Source organism: Mytilus galloprovincialis, chromosome 8 (genome assembly GCF_965363235.1).
Source record: "Mytilus galloprovincialis chromosome 8, xbMytGall1.hap1.1, whole genome shotgun sequence".
Taxonomy (NCBI): domain Eukaryota; kingdom Metazoa; phylum Mollusca; class Bivalvia; order Mytilida; family Mytilidae; genus Mytilus; species Mytilus galloprovincialis.
Window position 1 is genome coordinate 10366773 of NC_134845.1, and position 12489 is coordinate 10379261.

Below are 12489 nucleotides of genomic sequence, written 5' to 3' on the forward strand. Positions count from 1 at the left end.
AATATGTAATATACATGAATCATATAGTTAAAAAATTTCCATCATTCTATACTTAATCGGTTCTTATCATTTGATAATATATATTAAAATTTAACCTATGGTTTTTGTCTTGAAAAAGAATAATGTAATTTTTCAAAAATACCAATTATAAATGCCCATCAGTTAGCTTAATTTATCTCCCGTATGCAAAGCTATGATTCCTTGCCCGGCTTTGGCATACTTTTTTGTCCTTTTTTAGTTTAGAACTTTTTATACTTTTAATAAGCTTTGGACTTTAAAATATTTGGCCTCGATTATCACTGAAGAGATATTGATTGTCGAAATGTGCATCTGGTGCAGAAAAATTTGTACCGTTTATGTTATTAATTTACCTGCTAGACCTGATGATGTATTGTTTGCCAAATATATCGCCTCTTCTTCTGTTTTAAATCTGAAATAATCAATTTAAACATAGCTTATCAATTTAAAATTATAGAAAAGTTCATTAATTTAAAATTATAGAAAAGTTCATCAATATATAACATTAACCCATGTTCAAATTGTTCAGAAAAATTAAAACAACACGTTCTCAATTTAAAACATTTTTTATATGCATATCTTTTCTTTTGTCAAAAGTTGTGTCATTGATGCTAAAAAGTAAAATCACAAAAATACTGAACTCCAAGGAAAATTTAAATAGGAAAGTCCCCAATCAAATGGCAAAATCAAAAGTTCAAACAAATCAAACGAATTGATAACAACTGTCATATTCCCGACTTGGTACAGGCATTTTCTTCTGTAGAAAATGGTGGATTGAACCTGGTTTTATAGCTAGCTAAACCTCTCACTTATATGACAGTCGCATCAAATTCCATTATATTTTCACCGATGCGTGAACAAAACAAACAGACACAATAGGTAAAAATGTCAAAAATAGGGGTACAGCAGTCAACATTGAGTTATCATCTTAATCACTATAAAAACAACAAATATAACGAGAAGCACAAAAAGGCATGCATCAAAATTAACATCCTTATTTTGCTTATATTATACGATTTTATTTATCTATGTAAAATGCACTCATAAAGGATGGAAGGTTTTAAGTACTGGTATAAAATTGCGTGTTTGAAATTCGCACATGTAGAAATGAAATAATTTTGTCGTTCAAAGTATGACGGGATACATGTAGGTAAATGTGTCAGTTCAATTTCTAATGCAAACTACTTATTCTTGTAACATCAATATTGAACATGAATTTTTATGTTAATTACAGAATAAGTTTATACTTCTAATATTCAAAACAGATTGCAAGGTGTACTTAACCATGTTAAACCAAGTTAAACTTTATCAGTATACAATGTACCTTATGACAGCAGCCAGTGGGCCGAACTGTTCCTCATTATAACATCTCATATCAGTTGTAACATCACGGATAAGTGTAGGCTCATAGAAGTTACCCTCTTTCCTTTGTCCGCCTAATAATATCTTGGCACCATTTGATTTTGCATCTTGAACCAAATGATCAATCTGAATATAACATGATTTAGATTACATGTAGCAAAATTAAAAAATAAACCATATTTACTGAATACATAGGTTTTGTCAAATGTGTTTAGGGATTTCTTGTAAAGAATATACCCACATAATTTTCTATTAAATTGACGTTTCTGGCAGTGCCAAATGGAGGCTTCAAATGTTTTTGTTAAATAATAGCTCTACCTATGTGTACATGATATACATTATTTGACTTTCTTATACATTATTTATTGGCATATCTTACCTAACATATGCCAATAAATAATGCATAAGGAAGTCAAATAATTCTGATGGAATTCATAAAAATCTAATACAAGTGTGGGTAATGATATTGTGTGGGGAATTTATACATCATATAAATATTCCATCATATTATAAGGCTTTGGCATTGTTTGTGAAGGCTGTAGATAATTTTTATCCATACTTGAGGTATATTATCTTTTGTTTTTGCAATGCATTGATAAAATTGTCGAGATAATTATCCAACGTTTACTACAATAAATTCTACCTTTATCTCTCAAGACTAAATGTTTATCATATTAAATTGATATGCAGTGAAACCGAACCTTTTGCCTCATTCATTCAAAAAGCGAGACACAGAGATCCTACATTCCGTCGTCGTCGTCATCGTTGTCGGCCGCGTCCACAAATATTCACTCTGTGGTTATCGTTTTTGAAATCTTCTTAAACTATCCTGGATATCTACCAAACTTGTACAGAAGCTTGTTTATGATCATAAGATAATACCCAGAAGTAAATGTTGTAAAAGAAATTCCTGTGTTTCCGTATTTTACTTACAAATGGACTTAGTTTTTCTGCCAGGAATCATAACATTCACTCTATGGTTAAATATTTAAAATTTAAATAACTTTCTTAAACTATCCTTGATTTGTACCAAACTTAAACAGAAGCTTGCTTATCAACATAAGACAGTATTTAGAAGTAAATTTTGAAATTATCAGGCAATTAAGACAGCGTATATATATATATATGGGGCCGTGCAATAGAAAATAGCCAGTGTAAGTTTAAAGGAGGAGGAGAATTGGTAGCTGTTTCACTGATTCATACAAGTCATGTATGAATAGCTCTTTTCTTGTGCAATTGGTTTCCACTATCCTACGTTCTTTTATACAATTGTAACATGTAAACAGCATTCAGAAAATTTGAATAAGCCATATCACAATAAAAACGTTAAACAAAGGAACAAAAGAAAAAAAAATGTTGTAATATTCATTTTAGTGGTTTTTTTTTACCTTTTCAACGGCTCGTGCGTTGATAAGAGGTCCTTGGGTAGACTTTGAATTGAAGCCATCCCCGATATGTAATTCTTGTTCCATCCTTTTCGATAAAGCATCTAAGAATGTCTCATAAATGGAATCTTGTACCATAATTCGATTGGCACATATGCACGCCTAAAATGAACTCTCCATCAAAAGTTTGAAGATAATTAACATTCCCACTATTCAAACAATCTCTTTCATTTTAAAGTAAAATCAATCTTAAAGAAAAACTATTTATGATTCAATACATACCATGTTCACAAAAGAGTACAAAAAAGTACATTATATTAAGCATTGTGCCCGGATATTCGGAACTCCAAACAGGAATTCATGTGCGGCGTGTCTCGGTATCTTATATATCCAACTTTCCTGGATTTATGTTTGATGTTTTTGATATGGTTTCGGTTGGATACTCTGCTATGTCTTATTGTTTCGAGACCAATTAATTATAAAATTGCCTTTCCACACCATTATTGTCATGAAAATTATTTGGACAAATATTATAAAATAATTGATACCATTATTGTCATGATAATTATTTGGACTTATATTGTAAAATAATTGTATAAACGTCGAGATTGAATGTTAGTTACGTAAGCGCATCAGCTTTTGTTTATATTCTGTGGAGTTTGTCATTAATTGTATACGTTCGTTATTGTTCTGCGGTGTGCATGTTGTGTCGACTAATATATTATTTGTTAGTGCGTTTCTATTGGATGAATGTTCTTGCGTGTGATTGGGCTGTATTTCTGTCACGTTGTGTTTTATCGGGAAGTTTGGTATGCCATTAAACCAGGTTCAACCCATATTTATTCTTAAAATATTCTGTACCAAATCAGGCATAGGGCAAATATATCGTTTCTATGTGTGTTGTGTTTGTTTTTGTTGCACTATGGTTTCCTGTTGTTCCGTTGATTTCCTCTTATTGATGATGCGTTTCCAATGTTTCGGTTTGTTACCCGGATTCGTTTTTTCTCAATCGATTTATGACTTTTGAACACTTGTATATTGCTGTTGCCTTTATTTATCATAAAATATGAAGTATAGAATAGTATATACTTCCTGGTTCAAATGTTAGAAATGCTTTGGTTAAACTTGATGAACAAGTCAGTGTTGTCTTTGTCAATACATACTGACAATTTTAAAAACAAAAGTTGTAATTCCTCTTGTGATCATGTACCTTTGGTCGTTTAATGCTCTTTGGTCGAGTTTTTGTCTCTTTTACACACTCCCCGTTTTCATTCTCTATTCTAGCGTTAGTTAAATATTTCTATGAATTAAAAAAAAACATCTTCATGTTTTAGCCATTGATAACAAATGACAAAACTAACCTGGCCAGTATTCCTGAATTTACTCCCCATAACTCCAGTTACAGCTTTGTCAATATCTGCTGATTCAAAAACGATAAACGGTGCATTACCACCGTTCTCTAACGAAACCCTCTTAACAGTAGAAGCTGATTGTTCCAGTAAAATCTACAAGATCAGAAAATAACCTTTTAAGTTTTTCAGCACATTCTTTGTTCAATATTTCTGTATTCTATAAATTGTTGTTTTTTCAAGTTTATTTTTTAAAAAGTGTACTTAAACGTGTTTATCCGATAAAATGGCTGAATAATATTATTCTAATATATAATATAAAATATGGGCAAGGTCATGAATGCATACGGCACTCTTTCAATTATACTTTACTATATGCACATCATTATACAATGATTACAAAACTACTACAAAAAAAAATGGCGAAAAATTATGGTCCAAAATATGGTCATGTGTCAAAACAAAATTAAATTAAACCTGAAGTCAAATTGAAATAGCAATAAGACATAGTCAATGGTAAACGTACATGATACATCATAATTAAAGATACTACATATGCAATAATTCAAATACACTTGTACTGGTCATTTAAATACATGTCATTGAGGACACAGTTCGAGATAAAAGGATATACTAAATTGTATGGCATATATCATCTTGGACTGATTGAAGGTTAAATAATATATTATGTAAATAGTTAACTTAATATGTGCCAAACAGCCACTGGTTTGTGAAACAAAGTCTTCAGTTTATGAACCAACCTGCAAATTAGCAAAACGGTTCTATCTAAATTTAAAAAGAAAGTCTGTCTGATAGTAAGAATATAAATATGGTATCCCTACTGTATACATTTAGTACAGGATACATTTGAATTCCCACGACAGTCGAAAATGACATGTTTCCGTAAGTAGGTATGTAACATTAGGAACTATATCTCATTTACCTTCCCCACGGCAGTTGATCCTGTAAACGATATCTGTTTGATGGTAGGACTTTTACACAGAGTTTTGCCAACTTCAGCTGAATTATCTCTACTACATGTAACAACATTCAACACCCCTGGCGGCAATCCTGCTTTCTCAGCCAACTAATATTCAGATAAAATGATTAAGATAGAATTATCTTTTTATTTCACACAAGAAAATCGTAAGTACTAAGACAATTTACAATACAGTGAAAATATAAATATATATTTTTTATCTTATCAACAGATCCCAATTATGCTGTATGATTGATTCTTTTTTTGAAAATATTTGACTTGTTTTAGAATTAGGAATTATTTAAGTGATAAGTTATCAATATAGGATATCAGTTTTTAAAAAACCTAACACAAAACAGTAGCATTTATGAAAAGACGCAAGTTTCTGATCAACCAGAAAAAGATGGTAATCATGAAATACAATATATCCGCACATGCAGTCTGACCATGGCTGTGGGACTCGCTGCATATTATGATTATGAACTAATAACAACTATTGTTGAAGTTTGATGTTGTCTTTTGTGGGGATACATTTTAGAAATATTTACATTAGGTTTTAGACCAGCTGTTATATGTCTAGTGTCATATATTGTTATAATGTAAAACATTACAATTTTTTATTCAAAGAATGAGTTTGTACAATGAATATACATTATGATTTTGTCAACAGAGAATTTATGGTATGCTTACTATCATTAATGAAGCATTTTATATTTGTCAAAGCTTGTAAAATTTTAATATTTACCTCACAAAGAGCTAATGCAGAGTATGGTGTATCTTCTGCCGGTTTCAATACTACTGTACAACCTGCAGCAATGGCGGGTCCTGCCTTTCTTGTTATCATGGCATGAGGAAAATTCCACTTTTAAAATAGGAAGATAATCAATGTTGTACAAGAATATCAACACATAATGCCAAAGCTTAGTTTAATTGAATAGTTAATTCCACAAAGAAGACTAGCTACGCTGCTTCATTAGATAAACTGACCAATAGTGTTAAACCATGACGCACCATAAAAAGACGTCTTGATTGTATCACGAATGCACAAGTTTAAGTGTGCACATTTAACAAAACAAAACAGATGGACATTATTTGGTTTGTTCAAAAGGTGTATGTTATAAGAGTGAAATGCTCGGACCATGACGTGTATATATATTTAATAGCATTTGTATTGTCCTTTTCCTTTGTTGCTATACTATAATGCATGTAAACTAGCCCTTCATAGTTTGCTGTTCAGGGTGAGCCTAGGCTCTGTATTGAAGACCGTACCTTGACCTATAATGGTTTACTATTATAAATTGTGACTTGGATGGAGAGTTGTCTCATTGGTACTCATACCACATCGTCATATATTTATATAATGCATGTAAACTATAAAGTATCCAGGAACTGCTGACGGTATATTTTAATACACACACTGTGTATTATGTAAAAAAGGTAAGTAATCAAAACTTTTTATATCTGCATAAACAAATGTATTTTACAGTTATTGAGTGCCTGTTCTAATTGTCAAATAAAAAAACCCATCAAAAGCGTGTACTCCTTCTTCAAATATAATTTCGGCCGATCTACTTCTTGCTTATCAATTTATCAAATAGTAAAATTTTTAGTTGCAAATTCAATGGTTAAACCAAACTTCAACTACGCTGATTTCCATATTTGTAATATCACTAATGTGTATGAATTCGTTTAAAATCCCAAATAATATATACTTACCGGTGTTATCATACCAGTTACTCCTATTGGTTGTTTCAGTACCAACATTTTCTTTGATTTGGCGGGAGATGGTATGATGTCGCCATAAACACGTCTAGCTTCTTCCGCAAACCATTCTAGGAATCCTATTCCATAGTTAAGTTCTCCGATTGATTCCTGGAGTGGCTTGCCCTTATGAATAAGAAAAATAGTTATTTCAAAACTTTCAAGAAAATGTTGAGACTTGTGAAAAATGACAAATTCTTATCATTCAAAAATAAATCCAAAGATGCAATAAAAACTAACATTACTTTGACCCCTAAAAGACGTTTGATGAATTAAAAATAACAAACCAATCCGTACAGACTGCAAAGGACCAGTTAAAAGAAGCCATTCCTATGTACATATTTATTTTATAATATAAACATAAAACGACCAAACAAGGTATACATTAAGCGGTAAATGTTGTAAACACAACATCCCAAGTTATCAGCAGATTTCATGAAACAATGACGAAATTAGTATAAGCTGTACAATTATAACAGGTACAATTTTAACAAGAGTGTTAACAAAGCAATGGACACATCAAAATGTAGGATAGTGCTTTAAACATAAGAAAACTAACCATTTCTAATGTTAAAATCTTGGCTAGATCTTCTTTGTTTTCATTACACAGGTCAACCCATCGTCTCAAGATATTACTTCTTTCCTGTAATCAATAATTCATAATATACAAGAGTTTTAAATTTGATTATATAAAGAAGAAAACGGAGACACATGTACCATCGGAGCAAAAGAAAATATCGAAGACCGACAGACAAGAGCATTTTGACATTGTCTACAAGCTCCAAAAAGCTTAATCGACAAATCGGCTCATCGCTCATACATGTTTATGCTATTTTGATATTAATCTCATCTTTCAGCGATAAATGGAAACTGTGAATATGTCAAAAGGCAAAAACACGGCGATCGAACACTAAAAAAATAAGCATTCAATCCCTTTTTCAATCTGATGTTGATGCGTATGTATACACCCCACTCCAACATAGTCAAACGGATTGGAGAACTAAGAAGTCCTGGTGATCCTTTTCTTAACGCCAGTCAATCCTCGCAGTGAGATGGTTCTAGTTATTTCATGTAAATTACTTGTCATTATGTATGAAATAAATGCATTTATTTGTCTTATTCGTGTGCAAAACATTGACTTAGTTGTGGCTGTTGATTAACATAAACATGATTAAAACAAACATTCAGTGTTTCAATAACCCCTCATATATACACTACCTTAGCAGTTGTTTCTTTCCAGGTCTCAAATGCTTCAGAAGCACACTGTATAGCCCTCTCGGTATCCCCTGCATTCATGTCTGGAACACATCCTATTTTTTCTTGTGTAGAGGGATTGAAGACTGTGTCATGAAAAAGGGTGAATAATTAGAAATCACAATATTAATAGGGGTTTCAGAACACCTAACATGTATATAATCTGTGGTCAGAAGTTCAATTTAAAAATTTTTCATAGACACATTAACTTTAACATGTTTACTATATTACATATTAAGCCTATTTTATTAAAAATGAAATTAGTCTTTAAAAAAAACCGGATTATTATTAATTTTATTTAGACCATTACACATATATTGAAAAAATAAATTATGTAGGGTACAGGTATTTACAGAAAACAGACACACCAGTGTCACTCTGTAGCGATTTGGCATGATCAAACATATTCTTATAGAAAATATTTTATAATAACTTCATTTACCCCATTACTTTTGTTGATTGGTATACATGTAACGAGCACCTGAGATCACCCCAGGTTTTTTGATTGGTATACATGTAACGAGCACCTGAGATCATCCCCAGTTTTGTTGATTGGTAAACATGTAACGAGCACCTGAGATCACCCCCAGTTTTGTTGATTGGTATAAATGTAACGAGCACCTGAGATCACTCCCAGTTTTGTTGATTGGTATACATGTAACGATCACCTGAGATCACCCCCAGTTTTGTGGATTGGTATACATGTAACGAGCACCTGAGATCACCCCCAGTTTTGTTGATTGGTATACATGTAACGAGCCACTGAGATCACCCCCAGTTTTGTTGATTGGTATACATGTAACAAGCACCTGAGATCACCCCCAGTTTTGTTGATTGGTATACATGTAACGAGCACCTGAGATCATCCCCATTTCTGTTGATTGGTATACATGTAACGAGCACCTGAGATCACCCCCAGTTGTGTTGATTGGTGTACATAAAACGAGCACCTGAGATCACCCCCAGTTGTGTGGATTGGTATACATGTAACGAGCACCTGAGATCACCCCCAGTTTTGTTGATTGGTATACATGTAACGAGCACCTGAGATCACCCTCAGTTTTGTTGATTGGTATACATGTAACGAGCACCTGAGATCACCCTCAGTTTTGTTGATAGGTATACATGTAACGAGCACCTGAGATCACCCCCAGTTTTGTTGATTGGTATACATGTAACGAGCACCTGAGATCACCTCCAGTTTTGTTGATTGGTATACATGTAACGAGCACCTGAGATCACCCCCAGTTTTTTTTACTGGTATACATGTAACGAGCACCTGGGATCACTCCCAGTTTTGTTGATTGGTATACATGTAACGAGCACCTGAGATCACCCCCAGTTTTGTGGATTGGTATACATGTAACGAGCACCTGAGATCACCCTCAGTTTTGTTGATTGGTATACATGTAACGAGCACCAGAGATCACCCCCAGTTTTGTTGATTGGTATACATGTAACGAGCACCTGAGATCACCCCCAGTTGTGTTGATTGGTGTACATGTAACGAGCACCTGAGATCACCCCAGGTGTGTTGATTGGTATACATGTAACGAGCACCTGAGATCACCCCCAGTTTTTGTTGATTGGTGTACATGTAACGAGCACCTGAGATCACCCTTAGTTTTGTGGATTGGTATACATGTAACGAGCCCCTGAGATCACCCTCAGTTTTGTAGATTGGTATACATGAAACGAGCACCTGAGATCACCCCAAGTTTTGTTGATTGGTATACATGTAACGAGCACCTGAGATCACCCCCAGTTGTGTTGATTGGTGTACATAAAACGAGCACCTGAGATCACCCCCAGTTGTGTGGATTGGTATACATGTAACGAGCACCTGAGATCACCTCCAGTTTTGTTGATTGGTATACATGTAACGAGCACCTGAGATCACCCTCAGTTTTGTTGATTGGTATACATGTAACGAGCACCTGAGATCACCCTCAGTTTTGTTGATAGATATACATGTAACGAGCACCTGAGATCACCCCCAGTTTTTTTGATTGGTATACACGTAACGAGCACCTGGGATCACTCCCAGTTTTGTTGATTGGTATACATGTAACGAGCACCTGAGATCACCCCCAATTTTGTGGATTGGTATACATGTAACGAGCCCCTGAGATCACCCCCAGTTTTGTTGATTGGTATACATGTAACGAGCACCTGAGATCACCCTCAGTTTTGTTGATTGGTATACATGTAAAGAGCACCTGAGATCACCCCCAGTTTTGTTGATTGGTATACATGTAACGAGCACCTGAGATCACCCCCAGTTTTTTTTATTGGTATACATGTAACGAGCACCTGGGATCACTCTCAGTTTTGTTGATTGGTATCCATGTAACGAGCACCTGAGATCACCCCCAATTTTGTGGATTGGTATACATGTAACGAGCACCTGAGATCACCCTCAGTTTTGTTGATTGGTATACATGTAACGAGCACCTGAGATCACCCACAGTTTTGTGGATTGGTATACATGTAACGAGCACCTGAGATCATCCCCAGTTTTGTTGATTGGTATACATGTAACGAGCACCTGAGATCACCCCCAGTTTTGTTGATTGGTATACATGTAACGAGCACCTGGGATCACCCCCCAGTTTTGTTGATTGGTATACATGTAACGAGCACCTGAGATCACCCCCAGTTGTGTTGATTGGTATACATGTAACGAGCACCTGAGATCACCCCCAGTTGTGTTGATTGGTGTACATGTAACGAGCACCTGAGATCACCCCCAGTTTTGTTGATTGGTATACATGTAACGAGCACCTGAGATCACCCCCAGTTTTGTTGATTGGTATACATGTAACGAGCACCTGGGATCACCCCCAGTTTTGTTGATTGGTATACATGTAACGAGCACCTGAGATCACCCCCAGTTTTGTTAATTGGTATACATGTAACGAGCACCTGAGGTCACCCCCAGTTTTGTTGATTGGTATACATGTAACGAGCACCTGAGATCACCCCCAGTTTTGTTAATTGGTATACATGTAACGAGCACCTGAGATCACCCCCAGTTTTGTTGATTGGTATACATGTAACGAGCACCTGAGATCACCCCCAGTTTTGTTGATTGGTATACATGTAACGAGCACCTGGGATCACCCCCAGTTTTGTTGATTGGTATACATGTAACGAGCACCTGAGATCACCCCCAGTTTTGTTGATTGGTATACATGTAACGAGCACCTGAGATCACCCCCAGTTGTGTTGATTGGTGTACATGTAACGAGCACCTGAGATCACCCCAGGTGTGTTGATTGGTATACATGTAACGAGCACCTGAGATCGACCCCAGTTTTTGTTGATTGGTGTACATGTAACGAGCACCTGAGATCACCCTTAGTTTTGTTGATTGGTATACATGTAACGAGCCCCTGAGATCACCCTCAGTTTTGTAGATTGGTGTACATGTAACGAGCACCTGAGATCACCCCAAGTTTTGTTGATTGGTATACATGTAACGAGCACCTGAGATCACCCCCAGTTGTGTTGATTGGTGTACATAAAACGAGCACCTGAGATCACCCCCAGTTGTGTGGATTGGTATACATGTAACGAGCACCTGAGATCACCCCCAGTTTTGTTGATTGGTATACATGTAACGAGCACCTGAGATCACCCTCAGTTTTGTTGATTGGTATACATGTAACGAGCACCTGAGATCACCCACAGTTTTGTTGATTGGTATACATGTAAAGAGCACCTGAGATCACACCCAGTTTTGTTGATTGGTATACATGTAACGAGCACCTGAGATCACCTCCAGTTTTGTTGATTGGTATACATGTAACGAGCACCTGAGATCACCCCCAGTTTTTTTTATTGGTATACATGTAACGAGCACCTGGGATCACTCCCAGTTTTGTTGATTGGTATACATGTAACGAGCACCTGAGATCACCCTCAGTTTTGTGGATTGGTATACATGTAACGAGCACCTGAGATCACCCTCAGTTTTGTTGATTGGTATACATGTAACGAGCACCTGAGATCACCCCCAGTTTTGTTGATTGGTATACATGTAACGAGCATGTAACGAGCACCTGAGATCACCCTCAGTTTTGTGGATTGGTATACATGTAACGAGCACCTGAGATCACCCTCAGTTTTGTTGATTGGTATACATGTAACGAGCACCTGAGATCACCCCCAGTTTTGTTGATTGGTATACATGTAACGAGCACCTGAGATCACCCCCAGTTGTGTTGATTGGTGTACATGTAACGAGCACCTGAGATCACCCCAGGTGTGTTGATTGGTATACATGTAACGAGCACATGAGATCACCCCCAGTTTTTGTTGATTGGTGTACATGTAACGAGCACCTGAGATCACCCTTAGTTTTGTGGATTGGTATACA

The 12489-nt window shown here is 35.4% G+C and overlaps 1 protein-coding gene across 3 annotated transcripts in view; it reads right to left on the reverse strand.

The window, feature by feature from the left end:
• Window positions 1-12489, reverse strand: part of LOC143085057 (glutarate-semialdehyde dehydrogenase-like) — a 27638-nt gene that overhangs the window by 2293 nt on the left and 12856 nt on the right. For all 3 annotated transcript variants that reach the window (XM_076261201.1, XM_076261204.1, XM_076261203.1), the window contains exons 3-11: window positions 8073-8194; window positions 7414-7497; window positions 6810-6980; window positions 5839-5955; window positions 5058-5201; window positions 4127-4270; window positions 2769-2927; window positions 1343-1506; window positions 372-430 (exon numbers count right to left, since the gene is read on the reverse strand). In XM_076261201.1, the coding sequence (XP_076117316.1) occupies window positions 372-430; window positions 1343-1506; window positions 2769-2927; window positions 4127-4270; window positions 5058-5201; window positions 5839-5955; window positions 6810-6980; window positions 7414-7497; window positions 8073-8194 (1164 nt within the window). The remainder of the gene's footprint in view (window positions 1-371; window positions 431-1342; window positions 1507-2768; window positions 2928-4126; window positions 4271-5057; window positions 5202-5838; window positions 5956-6809; window positions 6981-7413; window positions 7498-8072; window positions 8195-12489) is intronic.